A 22,984-nucleotide genomic window follows, 5' to 3' on the forward strand; every position below is an offset into this window, starting at 1 on the left:
TGTTTGACTATTAAAATGTCAAAACAAATAAAATTATTTTGATATGAAATATTGGTTATATCACTAATATATATATCTATTGACATCCATACGGTTGGATCGTTGAAAAATATTTTTAAAATAATCGTAACACTAATTCAGGATTCAACACTAATTAGTTGTACTAGTCAAACTGATGCTTGACTGTTACAATGTCAAACCAAATAAAATTATTTTGATATGAAATTTTGGTTATATCACTGATATATATCTATTGACATTCATACGATTCGATCGTTGAAAAATATTTTTAATATAATTGAAACACTAATTCAAGATTCAACACTAGTTAGTTGTACTAGTCAAACTGATGCTTAACTGTTAAAATGTCAAACCAAATAAAATTATTTTGATATGAAATTTTGCTTCTATCACTAATATATATATCTATTGACATCCATACGGTTGGATCGTTGAAAAATATTTTTCAATAAATCGTAACACTAATTCAGGATTCAACACTAGTTAGTTGTACCAGTCAAACTGATACTTGACTGTTAAAATGTCAAACCAAATAAAATTATTTTTATATGAAATTTTGGTTATATCACTGATATATATATCTATTGACATCCATACGGTTGGATCGTTGAAAAATATTTTTAATATAATCGAAACACTAATTCAGGATTTAACACTAGTTAGGTGTACTAGTCAAACTGATGCTTGACTGTTAAAATGTCAAATCAAATAAAATTATTTTGATATGAAATTTTGGTTATATCACTAATATATATATCTATTGACATCAATACCGTTGGATCGTTGAAAAATATTTTAAAAATAATCGTAACACTAATTCAGGATTCAACACTAGTTAGTTGTACTAGTCAAACTAAAGCTTGACTGTTAAAATGTCAAACTAAATAAAATTATTTTGATATGAAATTTTGGTTATATCACTGATATATATATCTATTGACATCCATACGGTTGGATCGTTGAAAAATATTTTTAATATAATCGAAACACTAATTGAGGATTTAACACTAGTTAGGTGTACTAGTCAAACTGATGCTTGACTGTTAAAATGTCAAATCAAATAAAATTATTTTGATATGAAATTTTGGTTATATCACTAATATATATTTATTGACATCAATACGGTTGGATCGTTGAAAAATATTTTTAAAATAATCGTAACACTAATTCAGGATTCAACACTAGTTAGTTGTAATAGTCAAACTGAAGCTTGACTGTTAAAATGTCAAACTAAATAAAATTATTTTGATATGAAATTTTGGTTATATCACTGATATATATATCTATTGACATCCATACGGTTGGATCGTTGAAAAATATTTTTAATATAATCGAAACACTAATCGAGGATTTAACACGAGTTAGGTGTACTAGTCAAACTGATGCTTGACTGTTAAAATATCAAACCAAATAAAATTATTTTGATATGAAATTTTGGTTATATCACTAATATATATCTATTGACATCAATACGGTTGGATCGTTGAAAAATATTTTTAAAATAATCGTAACACTAATTCAGGATTCAACACTAGTTAGTTGTACTAGTCAAACTGATGATTGACTGTTAAAATGTCAAACCAAATAAAATTATTTTGATATGAAATTTTGGTTCTATCACTAATATATATATCTATTGACATCCATACGGTTCGATCGTTGAAAAATATTTTTAATATAATCGAAACACTAATTCAAGATTCAACACTAGTTAGCTGTACTAGTCAAACTAATGCTTGACTGTTAAAATGTCAAACCAAATAAAATTATTTTGATATAAAATTTTGGTTATATCACTGATATATATATCTATTGACATCCATAATGTTGGATCGTTGAAAAATATTTTTAAAATAATCGTAACACTAATTCATGATTCAACACTAATTAGCTATACTAGTCAAACTGATGCTTGACTGTTAAAATGTCAAACCAAATAAAATTATTTTGATATGAAATTTTGGTTATATCACTGATATATATCTATTGACATTCATACGGTTCGATCGTTGAAATTTTTTTTTACTATAATCGAAACACTAATTCAAAATTCAACACTAGTTAGCTGTACTAGTCAAACTGATGCTTGACTATTAAAATGTCAAACCAAATAAAATTATTTTGATATGAAATTTTGGTTCTATCACTAATATATATATCTATTGACATCCATATGGTTGGATCGTTGAAAAATATTTTTAAATAAATCGTAACACTAATTTAGGATTCAACACTAGTTAGTTGTACCAGTCAAACTGATGCTTGACTGTTAAAATGTCAAACCAAATAAAATTATTTTTATATGAAATTTTGGTTATATCACTGATATATATATCTATTGACATCCATACGGTTGGATCGTTGAAAAATATTTTTAATATAATCGAAACACTAATTCAGGATTTAACACTAGTTAGCTGTACTAGTCAAACTGATGCTTGACTGTTAAAATGTCAAACCAAATAAAATTATTTTGATATGAAATTTTGGTTATATCACTAATATATATCTATTGACATCAATACGGTTGGATCGTTAAAAAATATTTTTAAAATAATCGTAACAGTTATTCAGGATTCAACACTAGGTAGTTGTACTAGTCAAACTAAAGCTTGACTGTTAAAATGTCAAACTAAATAAAATTATTTTGATATGAAATTTTGGATATATCACTGATATATATATATCTATTGACATCCATACGGTTGGATCATTGAAAAATATTTTTAATATAATCGAAACACTAATTCAAGATTCAATACTAGTTAGCTGTACTAGTCAAACTGATGCTTGACTGTTAAAATGTCAAACCAAATAAAATTATTTTGATATGAAATTTTGGTTTTATCACTAATATATATATCTATTGACATCCATATGGTTGGATCGTTGAAAAATATTTTTAAATAAATCGTAACACTAATTCAGGATTCAACAGTAGTTAGTTCTACTAGTCAAACTGATGAGAATCGTTGTATTCAATATGAAGAATATTCTAAATCTTAATATTTTAAAAATCCAAATTTGAATCCGTTAAAAGTATAATATAAAAAATATATGTATTATTAATTTTAATAATATATAATTATTAAATTTTATTTTATTACCTTTTATAATTTTTTTTACAAAAATTATTATATAAATAATAATATTATGTTGTGAAAAGTGTTTTCAGATTTTTATTTTCTTAAAACTATACTAGTTGCGCCGCAGGAGCCACACATTATTAGGGTTTTATTCCCAATCAGCATATCTCTAAGTTCTGAGATAGAAAATGAAGCCAAAAACTCAATCAAATGAAGCCACACTCTGCATCAGCAATACCTCTGGTAATAGTTTTACTAACATGGGTTTTGTATAATATTGGGTATTTCTTAGTTATGTAATCGATTTTAGTTGTATAATCGACTATTTTGGGTATTTGGGTGAGTAGTTTTTGTTTTCTTATCGATTTCAGTTGTCTTATCGATTTCAGTTGTATATTCTCTTTTTCGATATTTTGTTTGTTTCAGTGATAATTGTTTTGTTCAATTGGTGATTATAGTTGTGTTGGATAGTTGTATAGCTGGATATTTGGGTTAAATCTGTATTGTTTTACTGGCTTATGAATGAGATGAACTTGACTGCTTGAACACCATTTTGAGATGTTCTTTTTTTTCAACTGTTTTTTGCTGTGAGATCTCAGGGAGGCAGAGAAGGACAAGACTCTGAAGAAACATCTCTGTATTAGGAAGATTTCACATTACTCCATCTGAATTGTTCACCCATTTGCAAAATATCGGCATGGAATTATTTTTCAGGTCTGTCAAGAGGTGTTCAGTCTGAGAGCTCATCTCACGGTCACATAAATTGTCAAAGTAATGAAAATCCAGTGAATAGTGTACTAAATATTGTTCAAGATGAATTTCGTCGTCACTCTTAGCCTGATAGTGAGGAAATAAATACTAATATATCTAAGATTATTGATGAAAAAAAGATCACCCTTGTAAGTAGTTGATGTCTTTATTTTGATATGATTTTTCCTTGTTATCTGGTATCATTGTAATGCTAACTATTTTGAGCTTTTTGTTTTAGATTGGACTATTTTAATACAAACTCATCCCCAAGGGTGAATCCTCAGTCACCAAATCAACACTTAGGTTGATCAAGTCATTTGACGAACTCTTTGTTGATTCTCGGGTATTACAATAATCCTTTAATTATATTGATATTCTGATTTGGGGTTCAATTCCAGGACTTGAGAAAGCAGTTTAATCCCATGTTTAAATATATTCATTTCTTTTGAGCTTGCAGGATTTCCATGTTGAAGCTATGGAGAAGTTTATTTCAGGAAGTAGTGTGCCTACTGTAACTCTTTTCAACCAAGACCCAAGTAACCATACGTTCATTGTCAAATTCTTTGACAGCCCTCATGCCAAGGTACATCCATTTTCCGCTTTTTACAGTAAGAAAACCTGAAGTTTTAATCTGTAGATATTGTCTTCGTAACCTGGAACAAAATTTATATGCAGTAGTATACTAACCTTTTCATATATATATGCCAACAATGCAAGGAATCTGTCACATACACTAAGAGTAATGTATAGTGTAATATACATATAATGATGTTGATGTTCTCTACAAAGGAAAGGGACTAGGCTGTCTCTTGGGTGATCTTGAGGCCAGTAAATGCGCTTTCCAGTTCTATTTCTTTATCCATTTTATCAACCTTGTACTTCCCCCACCTCATAATTATCACCATTGTACTTAATTTTTGACTAAATATAATGTGACATGCTAGTTTTCCTTTTGGTTTTGAACAAACAGTATATTGGGCTGAGCGAATATCAGGTTCCCGTCATTCTTGTACAGACTAGTGATAATCAAAAATATCTCAAGGGAAATATGGAAGCTGAGCAAATCGCACCCTGGTTGAAGGATTATATGGTATGTTTTAGTCGTTCCGTAGTTTTATGTTTCTCCTTTTTGGGGAAAAACTGGGATTTGTCATCTTTTATTGTGCATATGTTGTGTCCTTAAGCAGAAGCATTTTATATTTTATTCTTGCTTATCCAACAATTGTACAAACATTATATTTTCTTTGTCAATTAGTGAGGTACCTTACGTTAGAGACATTATTATACTTTCTTGAAGGAGCTGGGTTTTTTTAGCATTGACTTGGTTAGTTTTTTGCGTAGGAGGGGGGTTGCTTTGAGTGTTCGAAGAGATTAGGGGTTAAGGGTATTTTTAAGTCGGGTGTAGGAGTTGGAGGTAGCAGTTTTTGGAGCTCTCAAGCTGGGTTCTGTGTACTGTGTTTCCAGGAGTTTGCGAGCAGCTGGTTTTCAAGATGTAATTGCTTGGTGTCTAAGGTGTGGTGCTGTAATCTCTGTGGGTTTATGAAGACTTATGCGGCTCTGGTTCTTCAGATTGAGAGGCCCTGGAGTTTCATTAGTTTTTTCAGTAAGCACAATCTGGGGATTTTATTTCTGGACCTGCAGATTTTGTCAGGAGAGAGTTGGCATCGAGTCTCTTCGCGTGACTTGGTCTGTGCAGGATGGCTTGTTTTTCTTGAGTACAAATTGCTTTGGGAAAATTGTAGAGCTTCGAGTTCTAGTTTTTTTGAGGTGTGGTTGATAGTTTGGAATTTTTCTGCGGGATTTTTATGCAGCATATGCTCCTGGATGTTGCTTTGTTTTTTGATATGACATTGGTTCTCTCGAACTGGGACTTTATGGGGGGAACTCCCGTCTTTTTCTGATTTCCTTGGACTTATTTCAAGGTCTTCTTTGCTTGACACTTGGAGTTCCAGGCATTTTTGGTTTGATTTTTTAGTTGGTTTTGGTTATATTTTGGGGCCTCTCTTTTGGTTCTATTCTTGGTTGTATATCTATTTTTTTTTATGCTAGTTTTTTGCCTCTTAGAGGCTTGTTCTTAGAGATGAGAATTCTTACATTTCTCTTTGTATATTCTTTCTCTTAATATATTCTACGAGGCTAGACCTCATTTATCAAAAAATATAATGTAAAAATCTAGTTAATTTGTGATTACGAAAGAAAATTCATAGATGTTTCTAAATTTAGATTTATTCAATTGCGTGGATGATTGCTTGTTATTTGATTTTGATTTCGGATTAAGCTACGATTGTATGTAAATCGGTATTTGTGATTGTACAGGTTTAGGGTCCAATTTGAAATCCGAAAATGCTGAAAACTGGAAAATCAGTATTTGCTTATTCTGGAAAAAAAACTTACGACGGTTGTTCTTCATACATTCCGTCGTAATTATTCTAGTAAACTAAACTTACGACGGCTGTTCTTCGTATATTCCGTCGTAATGTTGCCATTTTCATATTATTTTTTTTAATTTTCATTTTCCAAGATTGTAGGCCCCACCTTCTAAAATACGACATTTTTTCTGTCGGAAATTTCTAACTTGCGACGCATTTTTCCGTCGTAAAATTATGTTTTATCGTATTAAAAGTGGGTCCGTAAAGTAATATCCAACATTTTTTCCGTCGTAAGTACAAAACTTACGACGTTATTTTTCGTCGTATTTTCGTATCTTACGACGATATATTGCGTTGTAAGTAGATTTATTATTTTATTGAGTATGTGGGTCCCTACTTTCTAACTTGCGACGCAATTTTATCTTATGACGACAAAAAGAACTTACTACTCGACCAAAAACGACGATTTTTTTCCGTCGTAAATGGATCAATTACGACGATTTCAGTTTAAAAAAACCGTCGTAAATGGCCAGCTTTTTTGTAGTGTATTCCCATTTATCCAATAAAAAGAGTAAACTGATAAAGGTATGCAAATGTTGTACTAATAAAACAAAGATATTTGTACCTACAAATATGAAGTAATCTAAGTGTTTTTGGCCATATATTTAAAGGCTATCATCCTTTCTCCTTCCTTGGTGGTAGACTGATCAAAGAATTCAAACCAGATTCAGATGTTAAATCTTTACAACGCATTATACTTCAATCCTGAACTATTCTATTCCTTTTATGGCTATTTCCTTCCCATATTCCAAAATACTCAGCAGTTTCTGATTTTAGGACAATACTTTTTGCACATGGCACATATTTTCATCTTTGTTCAGTTTCTTCTAAGTTTGTAAAATTGTGACAGTGTTAAAGACATCTTCGATTTGGTAAAGAGATATAAGGATTTCTAAATCAGAATTATATAGATTTAGCACCATGTGTGGACTGATTTTTTTTACTGTAGGAGTTTTATTTTTAAAAGTTTCTATTCTCACCATGAGAAATTTATGTACATAGGGAGACGTGAATTTGAGAAAGTACATGGCTGGTTCAGAAGATGTTCATCGTACGGATCCTCAGGCTGGAAGTTTTTTCATGGCAAACCTTACAGGACTTGATATTCCGGATCATCTGATTATCAATTCTCTATTGAGGCTTCCTATAAAATACTTACTCCGTTGTACAACGGTTTCCAAGGCCTGGCTTTCCTTAATCTCAAACCCTAATTTTGTTGATTCCTATTTTCGTGGTACCTCAGAAAACAATGGATCTCTTATTGTCCACAGGATTCAAGATTATCACAATACAGTTTCACATTACCATATTGTTAAGGCATGCAGTGATATTCCTTATCTTGAAGGTGAGTTAACACGTGATTTATTTATTGTTGGTTCATGTAATGGAATTGCCTGTGATGTTCTCAAGAATCGACATGCCAGGGGTTGTAAACGTGATTTCCTTATTACTATTAGTGGGAATCCCATGTTAGGATTTTAATCTAAATTATATGTTTACTCCATATTTTAATTATTTAGGCTAACTAGCTAACGGGCATATTCTAAAATATTACAATTTTTTTTATTAATTTTGGTGTATTTTTGGCATATTTAAAAATTTAAATTAATGATAAATATTGAGGATTACCAACTTTATTTTGCTTTGTGTTGTATTCAAAAAAAGTTTCTAATGGCAGTTATATTATTGTCGACTTGCCTCTTCATATTTGATACTGTATAATAAAAAATTTTATGTTATATTGGTGGTAATTTTGTGTAACACACGTGCATAGTGTAGTGTACATGTGACTATATACTATCGACATGATAAAATATATTTTGAATTGCAAAATACGTTTTCTGTGTTATATTAATAATAATTTCATGTAATATTACAGTACACGATGACGTATATGTAATAATATTATTGTCTATTTTATAAGTAAGTGTTTGATGTTTAAAGAATGTCATAAAAATTGTATTAAATGTCAAACAATTTAAAAATATTACGTTTTGCAAGTGTATCCTAAAATTGTTTAGCGATGATTTCTCTTAAACCATAATTAATTTAATACATGTTACTAAAAAATTGATGTAATTTTTATATTAATAATCATTTCAGATATCTAATTCTTAATTAAATTTATCACATTTTAAATTTTATATCATTGAAATAATAAATGTATACATATATGTTAGTGTGTCTAGCTATTAATTACAAAATAAGTCATATACTTTAATGAAGATTAGCTATTAATGGATATTAAATACGAATATTAAATAGGACAAGAGTTTAAATAGTCATTTCATATTTGAATAAAATGTCTCACCCAACCCCCCATTTGCTCTATTATATATATAATAGATATTTAGTCACCTAGTTAGTCATGTAGTTCAGACTTGGTCATTTGTTTTAGTTGAGCTATTTTAGGAGAGTCATGAGGTGATGGGAGTGTTTTAATTTTTTCAGGAGAAGGTTGCTTATTTGTAGCCATTATCTTTATTAGTCTATATATTAGACCTGTAAGTTATTTTATGTTTCTCTGAGACTTAATAACAAAATGTCTTCCTAGTTCTTCCAAAATAAGTGTTTATTGTGTGTTTATTACACGTGCTTATAAATATATATAAATTAAATCTGTTCTTATATTCTACATCCCTTTGAGTTTCTTATTTTTCTTTGGAACCCTGCAACTACACCAGTTAAGGAAATCCCACCACAAGTTAACGGTCGTGCTATAATTTATTTAGGGTATGGTTTTGATCCAATAGCAAATACAAATTCTTGGGCATATATCGAGTGTTCGCGATTAGGAGTTCCGCTTGTTTCTATTTAAGTAATTTTCTTTCGTTAACAAAAATAAACATTTGTATATATCTGATTGATTTGTTGGAAGAAAGGATCTCACTCAAACTCACACAAGACAATTTAGGAGAAGAAATGTATTACTTGAAAAATTACTTGATTACAAATGACTTGGTACAAGGCTTTATATAGGACTCCATAGAAAGATCTAGATAACTCTTAGACTCCAATAGACATCACTTGACCAAAATACATGTATCTAGAGATTACATGTACCTACACCAATACATTGAACATAGAAAAATACTAATACATGTACTAAAATTATTCTAGAGACTCCCACACAATTCTTTTATTTTAATCGTCAAAAATATATTATTTATTTTTAACACCCCCCCTTAATTTTGACTATCCCAAGTAGATTTCGGAATTTGTTGAAGGCGTCACTTTTGAGAGGCTTTGTAAATATGTCACTAATTTGATCTTGGGACTTCACATAATTCAACTCCACTTCACGCCTTTCGATGCATTCCCGAATAAAGTGATATTTTGTATCAATGTGCTTGCTCCGTTCATGAAACACCGGATTTTTGGCCAAAGCTATTGTCGACTTGTTATCAACCAATACTTCCGTGGACTCATTTTGTGGCATGTGGAGCTCTTCCAAAACTCTCCTTAGACATATAGCTTGACAAACACAAGAACACGCCGCCACATACTCCGCCTCATAAGTGGACAGGGTAATAATGGGTTGTTTCTTTGAACTCCATGAAAAAGATGTGTCACCAATAAAGAATACATATTCGGTGGTACTCTTTCGATCATCAATGTCACCGGCCCAATCACAATCACAATAACCAACAAGTTTGAACTCATTTGAGTAATGATACAACAATCCATAATCCATTGTGCCTTTGAGATAACGAAGAATTTTCTTGGCCGCCTTCATGTGTATTGTTGTTGGAGCCTCCATATAGCGACTAATAAGTCCAACACTATAGGGTATGTCGGGCCTCGTGTATGTCAAATATCTCAAATTTCCCACAAGACTTTTGAAATATGTAGGATCCACCTTCTCACATTCTTCAAATTTCGACAACTTCGTACCACATTCAATGGGGGTGCTTACGGCTTGACAATTTTCCATCTTGAATTTCTTCAAAATCTCCCTTGTATAGATTCCTTGTGATATTAGTATTCCATCATCCATTTGCTTTACTTCAATGCCAAGATAATATGACATAAGCCCAATATCGGTCATCTCAAATTCTCTTATCATGTCTTGTTTAAATTTCTCAAACATACTTGGACTATTTCCCGTGAATATTAAATAATCCACATACAAGCACGCAAGAAGAAATTCTCCATTTTAGCAACCTTGGCATATAGAGCATGTTCATGAGTACACTTGTAAAATCCTTGAGCTTGAAAGTATTTGTCAAGTCTACTATTCCAAGCCCTCGGCGCTTATTTCAATCTGTACAAGGCATTCTTTAACTTTAACACTTTTCCTACTTGTCCTCTTACGATGTATCCTAATGGTTGCTCCACATACACGGTTTCTTCAAGAACACCATTCAAGAAAGCGGACTTCACATCCATTTGATGAATTTTCCATCCATTTTTACCCGCTAATTAGATGATTAGCCTTATAGTCTCCATTCTTACAACCGGGGCAAAAACTTCGTCATAATCAACTCCATGTCTTTAATTGTAGCCTTTGGCCACCAATCTTGCCTTATATTTTTCCACCTTACCTTGGGCATTCTTCTTCACCTTATAAATCCACTTTACACCAATAGCTTTTTGTCCTTTTGGAAGTGTTTCTAACTCCCATTTGTCATTCTTCTTTATAGACTCAATCTCGTCGTCCATTTCTTTCTTCCACCTTTCATCTTACACGGCTTCTTTGAAGCTTGTTGGTTCGGTTTCCGCTAGAAGACAAAGAAGTGTTAAGTCGGAAATAGCGGGAACCTCTTCCGTTTCATCGTATATTTATCCAAGACTTCTATAACGTCTTGGTGGTATCTCGTCATCATCACTTGAAGAAGATAAAGGAGTTTGTCCATCACTTGTTGCTCGTGGTGATGTGGGAAGAGTGATATTTTCTTCACTTTTTTCATCAACAAATGGGAAGAAATTATAATCTTCTTGTGTGTTGCTCCAATCCCATGAGCTCTCTTCGTCAAATACAACATCTCGACTAATAACAATCTTTCCATTGATGGGGTTGTAAAGTTTGTACCCCTTTGCTCTTGCATCATAGCCAACAAACACATACTTTTCACTCTTGTAATCCAACTTTTTTCTTAGCTCATCATCGACGTGTGCATAAGTTATGCTTCCAAAAACTCTTAAGTGAGCAATAAATGGTCTCTTTCCTTTCCATGCTTGTTGCGGAGTTATGTCTTTAACACTTCTCGTGGGACATCTATTTGACAAGTAGACGGCACAATCTACCGCTTCAGCCCAAAATTCCTCAGGCATATTCTTGCTCTTTAGCATGCTTCGAGCCATGTTAAGAATGCTCCTATTTTTTCTTTCGGTGACTCCATTTTTTTGCGGTGATCTTGGAACCATTGCGGGTCGTCTAATACCATGAGCTTCACAAAATTGCAAGAACTCCTTTGAATTGAATTCACCTCCTCGATCCGAACGAATGGCTTTTATTTAATACTTGGTATCTTTTTCAACTTGGGCTTTGAACTTTTTGAAGCATTCAAAAACTTTAGACTTCTCTTTGAGAAAGTACACCCATGTCTTGCGGCTAAAATCATCAATGAATAACAAGAAATAGCGATTCTTACTAAAAGATGGAGGATTAAAAGGCCCACATACATCGGAATGAATGAGTTCAAGTGGCTCCTTTGCTCTTGACATAGATTCCTTTGGAAAGCTCTTTCTTGATTATTTTCCGAAAAGACATCCTTCACAAATTTGGTTTGGATGGTTGATGTGAGGCAATTCATTCACCATATGCTTCTTTGATAGTGAATTTAGTCCATCAAAGTTCAAGTGCCCAAACCTAAGATGCCAAAGCCAAGAAGAATCTCCAACACAAGCCTTAAGACATTTTGCAACATCATTTTGAATTTTGAGAATAAACATACGATTCTTGGTCATAGGCACCTTTGCAATTAAATTATCATTAGAATCTCTCAAATTGAGAAATCCATCTTTCAAGGTGATGGTATAACCTTTCTCCATTAGTTGCCCCAAACTCAAGATATTATTTTTCATGCTAGGCACATAATAAACACTTGAAATAAAATTATGATCTCCATTTTTCAAGCGAATTAAGATGTTACCTTTGCCTTTGATGGGCACTCCCGAAGAGTCTCCAAAAGTGACTTTTCCATTCACTTTCTCATCAAAATCCACGAATAAATTTTTATTACCACACATATGATAACTTGCGCCGCTATCAAGATACCACAAATTATCTTCATGATTTACTTCTCCTTTATGCGCTAGAAGCAAAGTGGGCTCATCAACATTGCCTTTATCTTCAACAAAATTAGCTTTCTCCTCCACTTGATTTTTTAAAGCGTGACATTCGGAAGCATAGTGACCAAATTTTTGACAATTATTGCATTTAACGTTTGACTTGCCATACCTTGGTGTAACTCTTCCTCTTCCACGGCATCTTTAATTTCTTGTCTCGTACAATCTTTCACACTTTTGACTTTCCTCCCTTTGTTGGCCACGACCTCTTCCTTGTCCATATAGAAATCCTCTTCCACGTCCTTTTCCAAGACCTCTTTGGCTCCTCATATACCTTCCATTATTATCTTTAAAAGATAACTTTGATTGTAAGGCTTGTTCAATTGGCTCCTTCTTTAACATTTTTTCTTCATGGGCTTGTAACGATCCCATAAGCTCATCAATAGTCATTTCATCTATATCTTTAGCCTCCTCAATTGCCACAACTTTGTAATCAAATTTAGAGTCAAGTGAATGAAGAACTTTTTCAATAACACGAACATCACTTACCTCTTCTCCATTGCTTTTCATTTGATTGACAACGGTCAAGACCCTTGAAAAATAATCCGAGATTGATTCGGATTCCTTCATTCGCAAAGTCTCAAACTCGCCACGAAGTATTTGTAGCCGAACTCACTTTACTTTAGCATCGCCACTAAAAGAAGATTTGAGAGTATCCCAAACTTTCTTTGACGTTGTTGCGGAAGCCACTTTTTGTAACATAGAATGATCCAAACATTGATGAATGATCATGATCGCCTTTTTATCCTTCTTTCTTTGGGCTTGAAGTTGATCTTTTTGAACTTGATTCAAATTTGCTTCATTTTCGGGAACCTCCAATCCTTTCTCCACAATTTCCCACACATCATTTGCTCCAAGGATCACCTTCATATGAATGCACCAATTCTCATAATTATCTTTGTTGAACTTTGGCATTTGCCATTGAGACATTCCATTTGCCATGATCTCCTTCTTCTTTACACTACACAAGCCTTTTTTGAAAACAAGTAGAAGTAGAACCTTTGGCTCTTGATACCACTTTGTTGGTAGAAAGGATCTCACTCAAACTCACACAAGACAATTTAGGAGAAGAAATGTATTACTTGAAAAATTACTTGATTACAAATGACTTGGTATAAGGCTTCATATAGGACTCCGTAAAAAGATCTAGATAACTCTTAGACTCCAATAGACATCACTTGACCAAGATACATGTATCTAGAGATTACATGTACCTACACCAATACATTGAACATAGAAAAATACTAATACATGTACCAAGATTATTCTAGAGACTCCCACACAATTCTATTATTTTAATAGTTAAAAATATATTATTTATTTTTAACATGATTGCTTCAAGGTGGAGTTTGTTTTTGAAGTCTGAACTTTGGTTTATATTGTTTCAATCTTGCTTTTATATGGCTTAGAGCATCTCCAATGTCATTCTCTAAATTGATTAGCTATTATATTATATAATAATATTTTTGTAAATTATAGAGAACCAAAAGGGTATTTTGTTCCAATGATATTCTTAATAATGACTAGCTATAATATAATAATAATAATAATAATAATGACATTATAGAAGGAGTTAACTTTGAAATTGAAATTAAAATTTAAAGGTAGAAGTCTAGGTGGACAATTTTGAAGAATGAAGATGGCTAGCAAATATGGAGGAGCTGGATAGAGAATTGTAAAATTTTAGTTAATCGGTTGCTTACCTTGGAGTGTCCATTCTTATTTATATTTTGTAAATATAGATTGCCACATCATTTATACACAGGGACGGAACTGCATTTGGGCTTACCTGAGCTTAAGCCCAGGAGGATTTTAAAAAAAAATAGAAGTTATATGTATAATCACTTAGATCAACCCATTTATGTATATAGCCCATTCTAAAAATGTTTTGTCTATCATGTTCAACTTAAACTATAAACTTAATAGTCAATAAGACTTCAGTACATCAATTTTAAATTTGATGACAGGGTTGATCGGCGCGTGAAGTTTAGCTGAAGACTTGTCGAGCCCACCTCATTCTAAATTCCTGATTCCGTCCATGTTTATACATAAGGGAGGAAGAGTTGGAAATGCTCTTACCCGCCATAACTAGCAGGCTTGTGTATAATCCTGAGAACTTTTGTTGGTATGTTCTTCGTACTAATATTGTTCTTAAATGTTTAAAGTCGAAATTTTGTTGAGTACACATAATATATATCAGTACTTAAATTAAATAAATGGTGATAATTTTTTTGAACGTAGCTCATATATGAGGTTAAATAATATGTTCATCTTAAAATTTAAGGTGGTTGGGCAAAATTTGGACAAAATGTTATACGCTTCAACTAAATGTTTATTACCCCTCGTGACCTCGTCCCTGTGTATACTGTGCACAGCTCTGTTGCTAATTATAGCTATTGCTAATAGTATGCACCTTGGAAGGTTTGGGATTGGGATCCGGGTATACAAAAGCCTCTCTTCGATATTTAAGAGAGAACATTTTATTATTATAAGAGCATATCCAATAGAGATTGCCAAGGAAGTTGCCAAGCTTATGTGCCATGACATCCTTGGTTGCCTACCTATTGGAGTTAGTGTATATTACTCAACCCATTTTATATTGAACTAAATATAAAATTAATATAGACGGATCAATGGGCAACCTTTAAAGTTGCTTAACTATTGGAGCAAAATTTTAATAAATGTTGCCAAGAGTGACATAGGTGTGAGAGACAATTAAAAAATAATATATTTAATGATTTGTCATGATTTGTCAACTTTGTTAGCAAGCTCTATTGGAGATGCTCTAAAAAAAACCATAAATAACTATTTTTATTATTGAGTTTAATCAAAATTATTAAATTTTATTTTAAAAAATATAATTTTTTTTTTATAATTTAAAATAATAAATATATTTGAACATAAAAAAGTTTCATAATTGAAATTTGAAAAGGATAAAATTGATTTTTGATTTGATGATACTATTAAATAATTTTGAATAAGCGTTATTTTACTCCGACTATAAAACCACTTGAAACAATTTCATTAAATTTTAATAATTTTTTATATAAAAAAATTGTGCAACTTCATTTTCAAATTTAGAAGTTCTGATTTATAACTATATACGATAAATATATATATATTATATTTTTTAGATAATTATTCCCTATAAAACTTTATATAAGAAAGCTTAGGATTGTCACCCTATATAAAAATTATAAATTGAATGTGTATTTATCTTTTCGTGTTTCTTAAATAAACACGTTTCTTGTTTTGCAAACCCTCTAATACATTAATTATGATATTAAAAAATTTGAATATGAGCTAAACTTTCTATTTTTGAATTTCGCAATATTTAATTTGTTATTTTTAAATATCTATATCAATGTATATACTATTTATATTTATATAATAATCGAAATAATGTATAATTTGATATATCTTTTTTCATTGGTTTGATTATATGCGAGTGTAGATCTTTTTTATTGAGTGATCATGATCATTAAATCTAAATACTAAAAATTATACATTAATAATTTTTTTAGGTTCCACCCCACTAATAACAAATATTTCAAATATTTATATTATTATTTTACGTTTTACACTCAGCCACCTAAACTCGAACAATAAAAAATATTTGTATTTTAAGTTTAGGGTTCGATCGGCAGGACCGACGTACATGCACATCCTATAAATTGTCAAACAAAACCTAAACTCATACAGGTGAGAAGCCCCAGCTAAAACCCTAAATACACTTGATGAGTTCATCGAATTGTATTAATGTTACTAGCGGCGACATGCTTTCTGAAGATCTTCTGTATGAGATTCTGCTACGGCTTCCTGTGAAATCGTTACTCTGATTTAAGGCAGTGTGTAAGTACTGGTGTTCTTTATTTACGAGCCCTACTTTTGTCAAATCTCATCTCTCAGTTACAAGGCCAGGAGATGATGAAACTCTCACTGTCGTAAAAGATGAATATAAAGAGGAATATGACCTCTCGTTTTCGCTTCTCGACCTCGGTTCTTGCAAAATAGTGGCGGATCTCAATTCTCCATTCTCTCAAAGTGAGCTCCAGCGGAAGCCATATCTTATAATTGTTGGTTCTGTTAGAGGAATTGTTTGTGTTTCGAGCCTCCAAGACTTTCATGATAGTACCTACCTTTGGAACTCAGCAACTAACGAGTCCAAACTTATTCTTGTTGTAAATCTCACTAACAAATATAGCAACATAGAAGCAAGTGTATAAAGAATTTAACAAGTTTAGGCCAAGACCACAGTTAACAAAACAAAACATGCAGGTAAACAAAATCACTAACTGAAATAACGAAAAGAGAAAGAAAGATGTACCCGAAACCATAGCTTTTAACAGTGACTGAAATAAAGGTTCACAGATACAAAATACCAAGAAAAATGATCACAGCTGAGTCACCAGGCCTTGCTCGAAGTCCTGGCTGCTCTTGAAGAGAATATTGCCCCTACCTGCTGCGTTTGGGATGCGCACAATATCTCCACCAGGATAAAACAGCTCAGAGTTTATGTTAACAGCAGCAACAAAAGCTCCACTTCGACCAGCACCTCAGTCGCCGGAAAATAACAGCACTTCAGGACTTTTGGGAGAGAAATGCAGAGAGGTAGAAGAGAAGAGAAGAGAATGTAGTGTGTATTAGAATGTAGTGTGTTCTAATACATTCACTTTAGCCTCTATTTATAGGAGAGGAAAAATGAAACTGACCACACACTTAATGTCTGAATTAAATTGCTTCATTAATAAAAAAATCAAAACTAATCAGATTTTGAATTTAAATTATTTGTAACAGCTTTTTCATTTAACACCCACATTATTATCTGATTTTATTCATCAGTTACAGATCAGATTATATTATTTGTCCAGGTTCAATGTATTTAGACTAAGCCCACTAACAAAGTGACTTGGCCCATTTCAGTATCAAACTCAGTCCAACAATTTAATAATAATCCAGTCACAGATAAATAAATTCGAATTAAAATTAATTCTCAAATAAATAAAATCCTCGCTCAGGTCGCCTCGCGTACGCGAGACGCCGATACATTCGCCCAAATCGCCCTTCGACCCGACCCGGTGCGTGGCGGGGCGGGGCGCGCGTGTGTGTGAAGCACACAACAACACAATGGACCATCACACACCTTAGTAGTTGTATACTACTCATGTGGGTAATACCATATAAAGCACACAACCTCCTTTATTTATTTCAATGTGGGACAAACATTCTCAAAAAAAAAAATCTTTCAAGCTTTTCCAAGCTACTTTCAACTCTCATTTCATATGGATTTCATTAAGAAATTTTTTAAAACCATACATGAAAATTTAAGTTCAAATATCATTGAACAATTTCCAATCATTAGATTTTAGGATTAACATCAAGAACATAATTAAATTAAGCTCTAAAATCCTAATTTTCTAACAATTCCCCCACCTACAAATGATAAGCCATACTATCAACCGCACTTTGGCTTTGGTTTTGATCCCATCAGTAATGATTTTAAAGTTGTTTCTGGTTTTTGTGATGAGTTGTATTCTACAAACATGAATGTTTGGCGTCCGATTTCATTTAAATCATCAGTAAATCATTGTTTTCGGAGTAAACTCGCTGTGTGTGTCAACAGATTTTTGTGTTGGACTAGATTTGGTGGCGGAATTACAGCTCTTGATTTAAGTAAAGAGTTGTTTAGTGTAACCAAGTTTCCCAATGGATTTGTATTGGTATATTTGTATAGTTATACAAGTATATCAACTGGAAACTGAGAGAGAAAAGCAGACATATGCTCGTCAAAAGACTTGCTGATTTTATTAACTAATTAACATTACATTATTAACAGAAAGACTCCTAAACAAAGTAAACCAGTAACTAGAACATGATTATCACAAACTCCTAACAGAACTTTATCTCTATTGATTTATTCAACGATGCTATACAGTTGATAACTACTGCATAACAGACCTAGACATGTAAAGAACCAGACAAGAACCATGTACGTGGCATGTACGTTTGAGATTAAATTCCAATATTCCCCCCTTTAATCTCAAACCTTAGTCACCAGATTCTTAACACCGAGTAAATGACGCATCTTCTCAAACTTGATTGTTGCCAGTGCTTTTGTCATAATATCTGCACGTTGACAGCTACTGCTTACATGTTTCAGAATCACATCACCCCGTTCCACACACTCCCTGATAAAATGAAAGCGTATATCTATATGTTTGCTCCGGCCATGAAACATGGGATTCTTAGCAAGATCAATGGCTGATTTATTATCAATACATAAGACAATTGGACCTATATGTTCAGAAGTTATCTGACTCAACAAGTTTCGGAGCCAAACTCCTTGACATGCTGCCGTTGTAGCAGCCATGAATTTCGCCTCACAAGACGACAAGGCAACGCACCTTTGTTTCTGAGATACCCATGTTATAATGCTTTCGTTTAGATAGTAAACCATACCTCTTGTGCTCCGTCTATCTTCCAACTGCCCTCCCAAGTCACTATCGGAAAACCCTGTCAAGATATTGTTGCCACTGTCTTTCGAATAAATTAAACCATAATGTGTCGTTTCTTTAACGTATCTCATTATTCTCTTGACAGCATTCAGATGTAATCTTGTTGGCCTCTCCATATATCTGCTAGTAATTCCCACCGAATATGCAATATCGGGGCGGGTGTGGACTAAATAACGTAAACCACCAATCATGCTTCTATAATTCGCAGCATCCACTGTTTCTCCATCTTCATCACGAGTGAGTTGTTCTTTCAAGTCCATCGGATACTTAGCATGGTTACAATCACTCAACCCAGCCTTCTCAAGAATTTTTCGAGCATAACATGTTTGTTTCAACTCGATAAAACCTTCCCCTTGTGTTACTTCAATGCCCAGATAATAACTTAGCTTCCCCATATCGCTCATCTCAAAACTGTCACTCATTTATTTCTTTAATTTTCTGATCATAGTCACATTCGTGCCTGTGCAAAGCAGGTCATCAACATATATGGCCACAATCATACTTTCCCCATCTTCTTTGCGAGTGTAAACTGCGTGTTCGTAAGGACAACGAACGAAACCGAGGCTCACTAAGCATGAATTCAGTTTTTCATACCAAGCACGGGGTGCTTGACGCAACCCGTATAACGCTTTCAATAATTTATAAACCATATATTCTTGGCCAGCTTTTTCAAATCCCTCTGGTTGTGAGACATACACATCTTCTTTTATATCTCCATTAAGAAAGGTCGTCTTAACATCCAAATGATGGACCTCCCAACTATTTTTAGCCGCTAAAGCCAATAATAATCTCACTGTCTCAAGACGAGTCACTGGAGCATACACCTCATCGAAATCAATATCATGCTCCTGGACATACCCTTTAGCGACCAAGCGAGCTTTATGCTTTATAATTCTCCCTTCTGCATCCTTTTTTAATTTAAATATCCATTTCAAACCTATAATCTTCTGTTCTCGTGGCAAAGTAGTCAATTTCCACATTTTATTGTTCTCGATAGATTCGATCTCTTGCTTCATAGCTTCCTTCCAATTTATGTCCTTAACTGCCTGTTTGAAATTCTCAGGCTCATCGATCCCCATAAGATACAATTCTTCATCTAAAGTCACCTGTTCTGATTCTTCGTACACTTCAGTGATAGGTTTGAATTTCTTAGGTTCTGTGCTACCGTCATAATCATTTCTGTTAATTCTTGATACGGACTGTTGAGGTGGTGGAGTTGCACCCCCTTCTACATCAGCAAGAGCTTCAAATTCATCTCTTTTGCGGTCATTTGTTTCATCTGTTTTCGTTATATTCAGGATCGTGAACTGAAATGCTTTTCCTTCACTTTCCTCCAACTGATTCCAGTCCCACGATTCTGATTCTTCAAACACGACATCACGACTTACATAAACACGTCTGCCAACCGGGTCATACAAGCGATACCCCTTCATTCCGGGTTCCCTCCCCAGATTAATAACACGAAGGCTTCGATCATCAAGCTTCTTAATATGTTTACCAGCTATCTTCATATGGACCAAACATCCAAAAACCCGAAAATGACTAACATCCGGCTTCCTTTTTGACCAGGCCTCATAAGGTGTCAGTCCAGTTAAGGCTCGAGTGGGGAGCCTGTTTAGTATATACACTGCATTTCTCACTGCTTCTGTCCACAACATAGCTGGTAAATGCATCTCCTTCACATAACTCCTCGCCATTTCGACCACTGTTCTATTTCGTCGCTCTACTACACTGTTTTGTTGAGGCATATAGGGTGTCGTATAATGCCTTTCAATGCCAGTATTCTCGCAGAAATCTTTGAACTCGTTCGAAAAAAACTCCCCCCCTCTGTCAGTTCTCAGTGTTTTGATTTTTCTTTCTGACCCTTTTTCGACTAGTGCACAGAACACCTTAAAAAACTTTACAGCCTCATCCTTGTTTTTCAAAAAATAAACCCACATATATCTACTATGATCATCGACGATCAAAAGAAAATACTTGTTACCTGAGTTTGTCTCTGGAGCGATCGGGCCACATAAGTCTGCATGAACCATTTCGAGTACCTTTTTGGCGTTGTAGTTAGCTTTGCTTGGAATTTGCTTTCTAGTCTGCTTTGACATAAGACACCCATTGCATGCTCCCTTTGGCTGTTGTACAGTTGGCATTCTCGTCACCATATTTTCTCTGGTCATTAGTGACATAGCTTGATAGTTAATATGTCCAAGACGTGTATGCCACAACTTGGACACCTCTTCAACCTTAGACATCAAGCAGGCCTGTTTGTCCGTCTTAATGACTATCTTGTACAAATGATTCGACGACCGTTTTACCTTCATAAGTAACCGCTCCTCTTTATCAAAAACCCACAAAAAATCTCCTCTAAGAACAACTTTATTACCATCCTCTGACAATTGGCCGAGGCTCACAATATTGTTTTTCAAACTAGAAATAAAGTACACATCGCGTAAAGCTCTTTCTTCCCCATTCTTACAGATCATCATCACAGTTCCCTTTCCCGCTATTTCAACAGTCGATCCGTCTCCAAATCTAACTTGTCCAGTTATACTTTCATTGAGATCAGCAAATTTTGTCCTGGAGCCAGTCATGTGATTGCTTGCTCCATTATCAAGATACCACACACACGAATCACTCACCTTCTCCTCTTTTGTTGTCAACAGGACAGATACATCATTCTTCTCCTCAATAATTTTCTTATATGATGTAGCCTTATCAAGTTTTGCCAATAACAGAGCTGGTTCATCATCATCCACTAATGCCATATTAGCTTCCTGTCTTTGTTCTCGCATCTTCCTCGGTCTTCTACACTCTGCAGCTATGTGTCCATAGTTGTGACAATTGTAACATTTAATTTTACTTTTGTCACGACTTCCTCGACCCCTGTAGTTCGACAGTCCCTCGTTATTTGAACGTTTTAGCCACTCCTCCTTGGTAAGTAACAATTTATTATCTTCATTTTCTCGTTTTCCCACTCTTCTTTTGTAAGTAACAACTGACTCTCATTTGTTTCTGTCTTACCCTTTATGAGTTCCTCATGCGCCTTGAGAGATCCTACGGTTTCCTCCACGGACATTGTTTCAAGATTTCCAAATTGTTCCATAGTGGACGTAATTTGCAGAAATCTTGAAGGTACTGCTCGTAGAAATTTTTTCACAATATACGCCTCTTCCATTTCCTCCCCCAAGGCTCTGATATTTGTCACCAAACCATTCATTCTCAGATGGAAATCATCAATTTGTTCACTTTCTTTCATACTTAACGCCTCAAACTCGGATTTCAATGTTTGAATCCGGGCCTTCTTAACCCGATCAGCTCCTTGACACAAAGTCTTTATCGCTTCCCAAACATCCTTTGTCGTTTGCTTCTCTGCAATTGACAACAAGACTTCTTCTGGTATACCTTGATAAATCATGGCCATGGCTACCTTGTCACTCTTCTCTTCGACAGGAGTCTTTGGGTCATTCTGTTCAACGGCAGTCCAAACTCCTTGTACCTGCATGAACACCTTCATCTTAAGAGCCCAAGCCGTGTAATTGCTTTTTGCCAGCATTGGGTAACTCAAGCCTATGGAGCCTCCTTTTACCTTATTAACATCCATCGCCTGTGCCTTTGACATTCACCCAGAACTTCTCGCTCTGATACCAATTATTGGTATATTTGTATAGTTATACAAGTATATCAACTGGAAACTGAGAGAGAAAAGTAGACATATGCTCGTCAAAAGACTTGCTGATTTTATTAACTAATTAACATTACATTATAAACAGAAAGACTCCTAAACAAAGTAAACCAGTAACTAGAACATGATTATCACAAACTCCTAACAGAACTTTATCTCTATTGATTTATTCAACGATGCTATACAGTTGATAGCTACTGCATAACAGACCTAGAC

At 33.7% G+C, this 22,984-nt stretch overlaps 1 protein-coding gene and 1 long non-coding RNA gene across 2 annotated transcripts; one reads left to right on the forward strand and one right to left on the reverse strand.

Moving 5' to 3' along the window:
* Window positions 1-4,089: 4,089 nt before the first annotated feature.
* On the forward strand, window positions 4,090-5,083 carry LOC141677070 (uncharacterized). Its single transcript, XR_012557318.1, has 3 exons — window positions 4,090-4,200; window positions 4,315-4,440; window positions 4,828-5,083. It is a non-coding gene; the product is annotated as an uncharacterized LOC141677070 (long non-coding RNA).
* A 16,920-nt stretch (window positions 5,084-22,003) lies between these two features.
* LOC141679258 (uncharacterized) lies at window positions 22,004-22,687 on the reverse strand. Its single transcript, XM_074485762.1, has one exon. It carries the CDS (start codon window positions 22,685-22,687, stop codon window positions 22,004-22,006), a length of 684 nt encoding a protein of 227 aa, XP_074341863.1.
* Between the last annotated feature and the right edge of the window lie 297 nt (window positions 22,688-22,984).

Source organism: Apium graveolens, chromosome 8 (genome assembly GCF_009905375.1).
Source record: "Apium graveolens cultivar Ventura chromosome 8, ASM990537v1, whole genome shotgun sequence".
Taxonomy (NCBI): domain Eukaryota; kingdom Viridiplantae; phylum Streptophyta; class Magnoliopsida; order Apiales; family Apiaceae; genus Apium; species Apium graveolens.

What these genes read in the sequence shown, in the direction of transcription:
- LOC141679258 (XM_074485762.1), bottom strand. Translation starts at nt 22,687, where the DNA reads ATGGATGTTAATAAGGTAAAAGGAGGCTCCATAGGCTTGAGTTACCCA.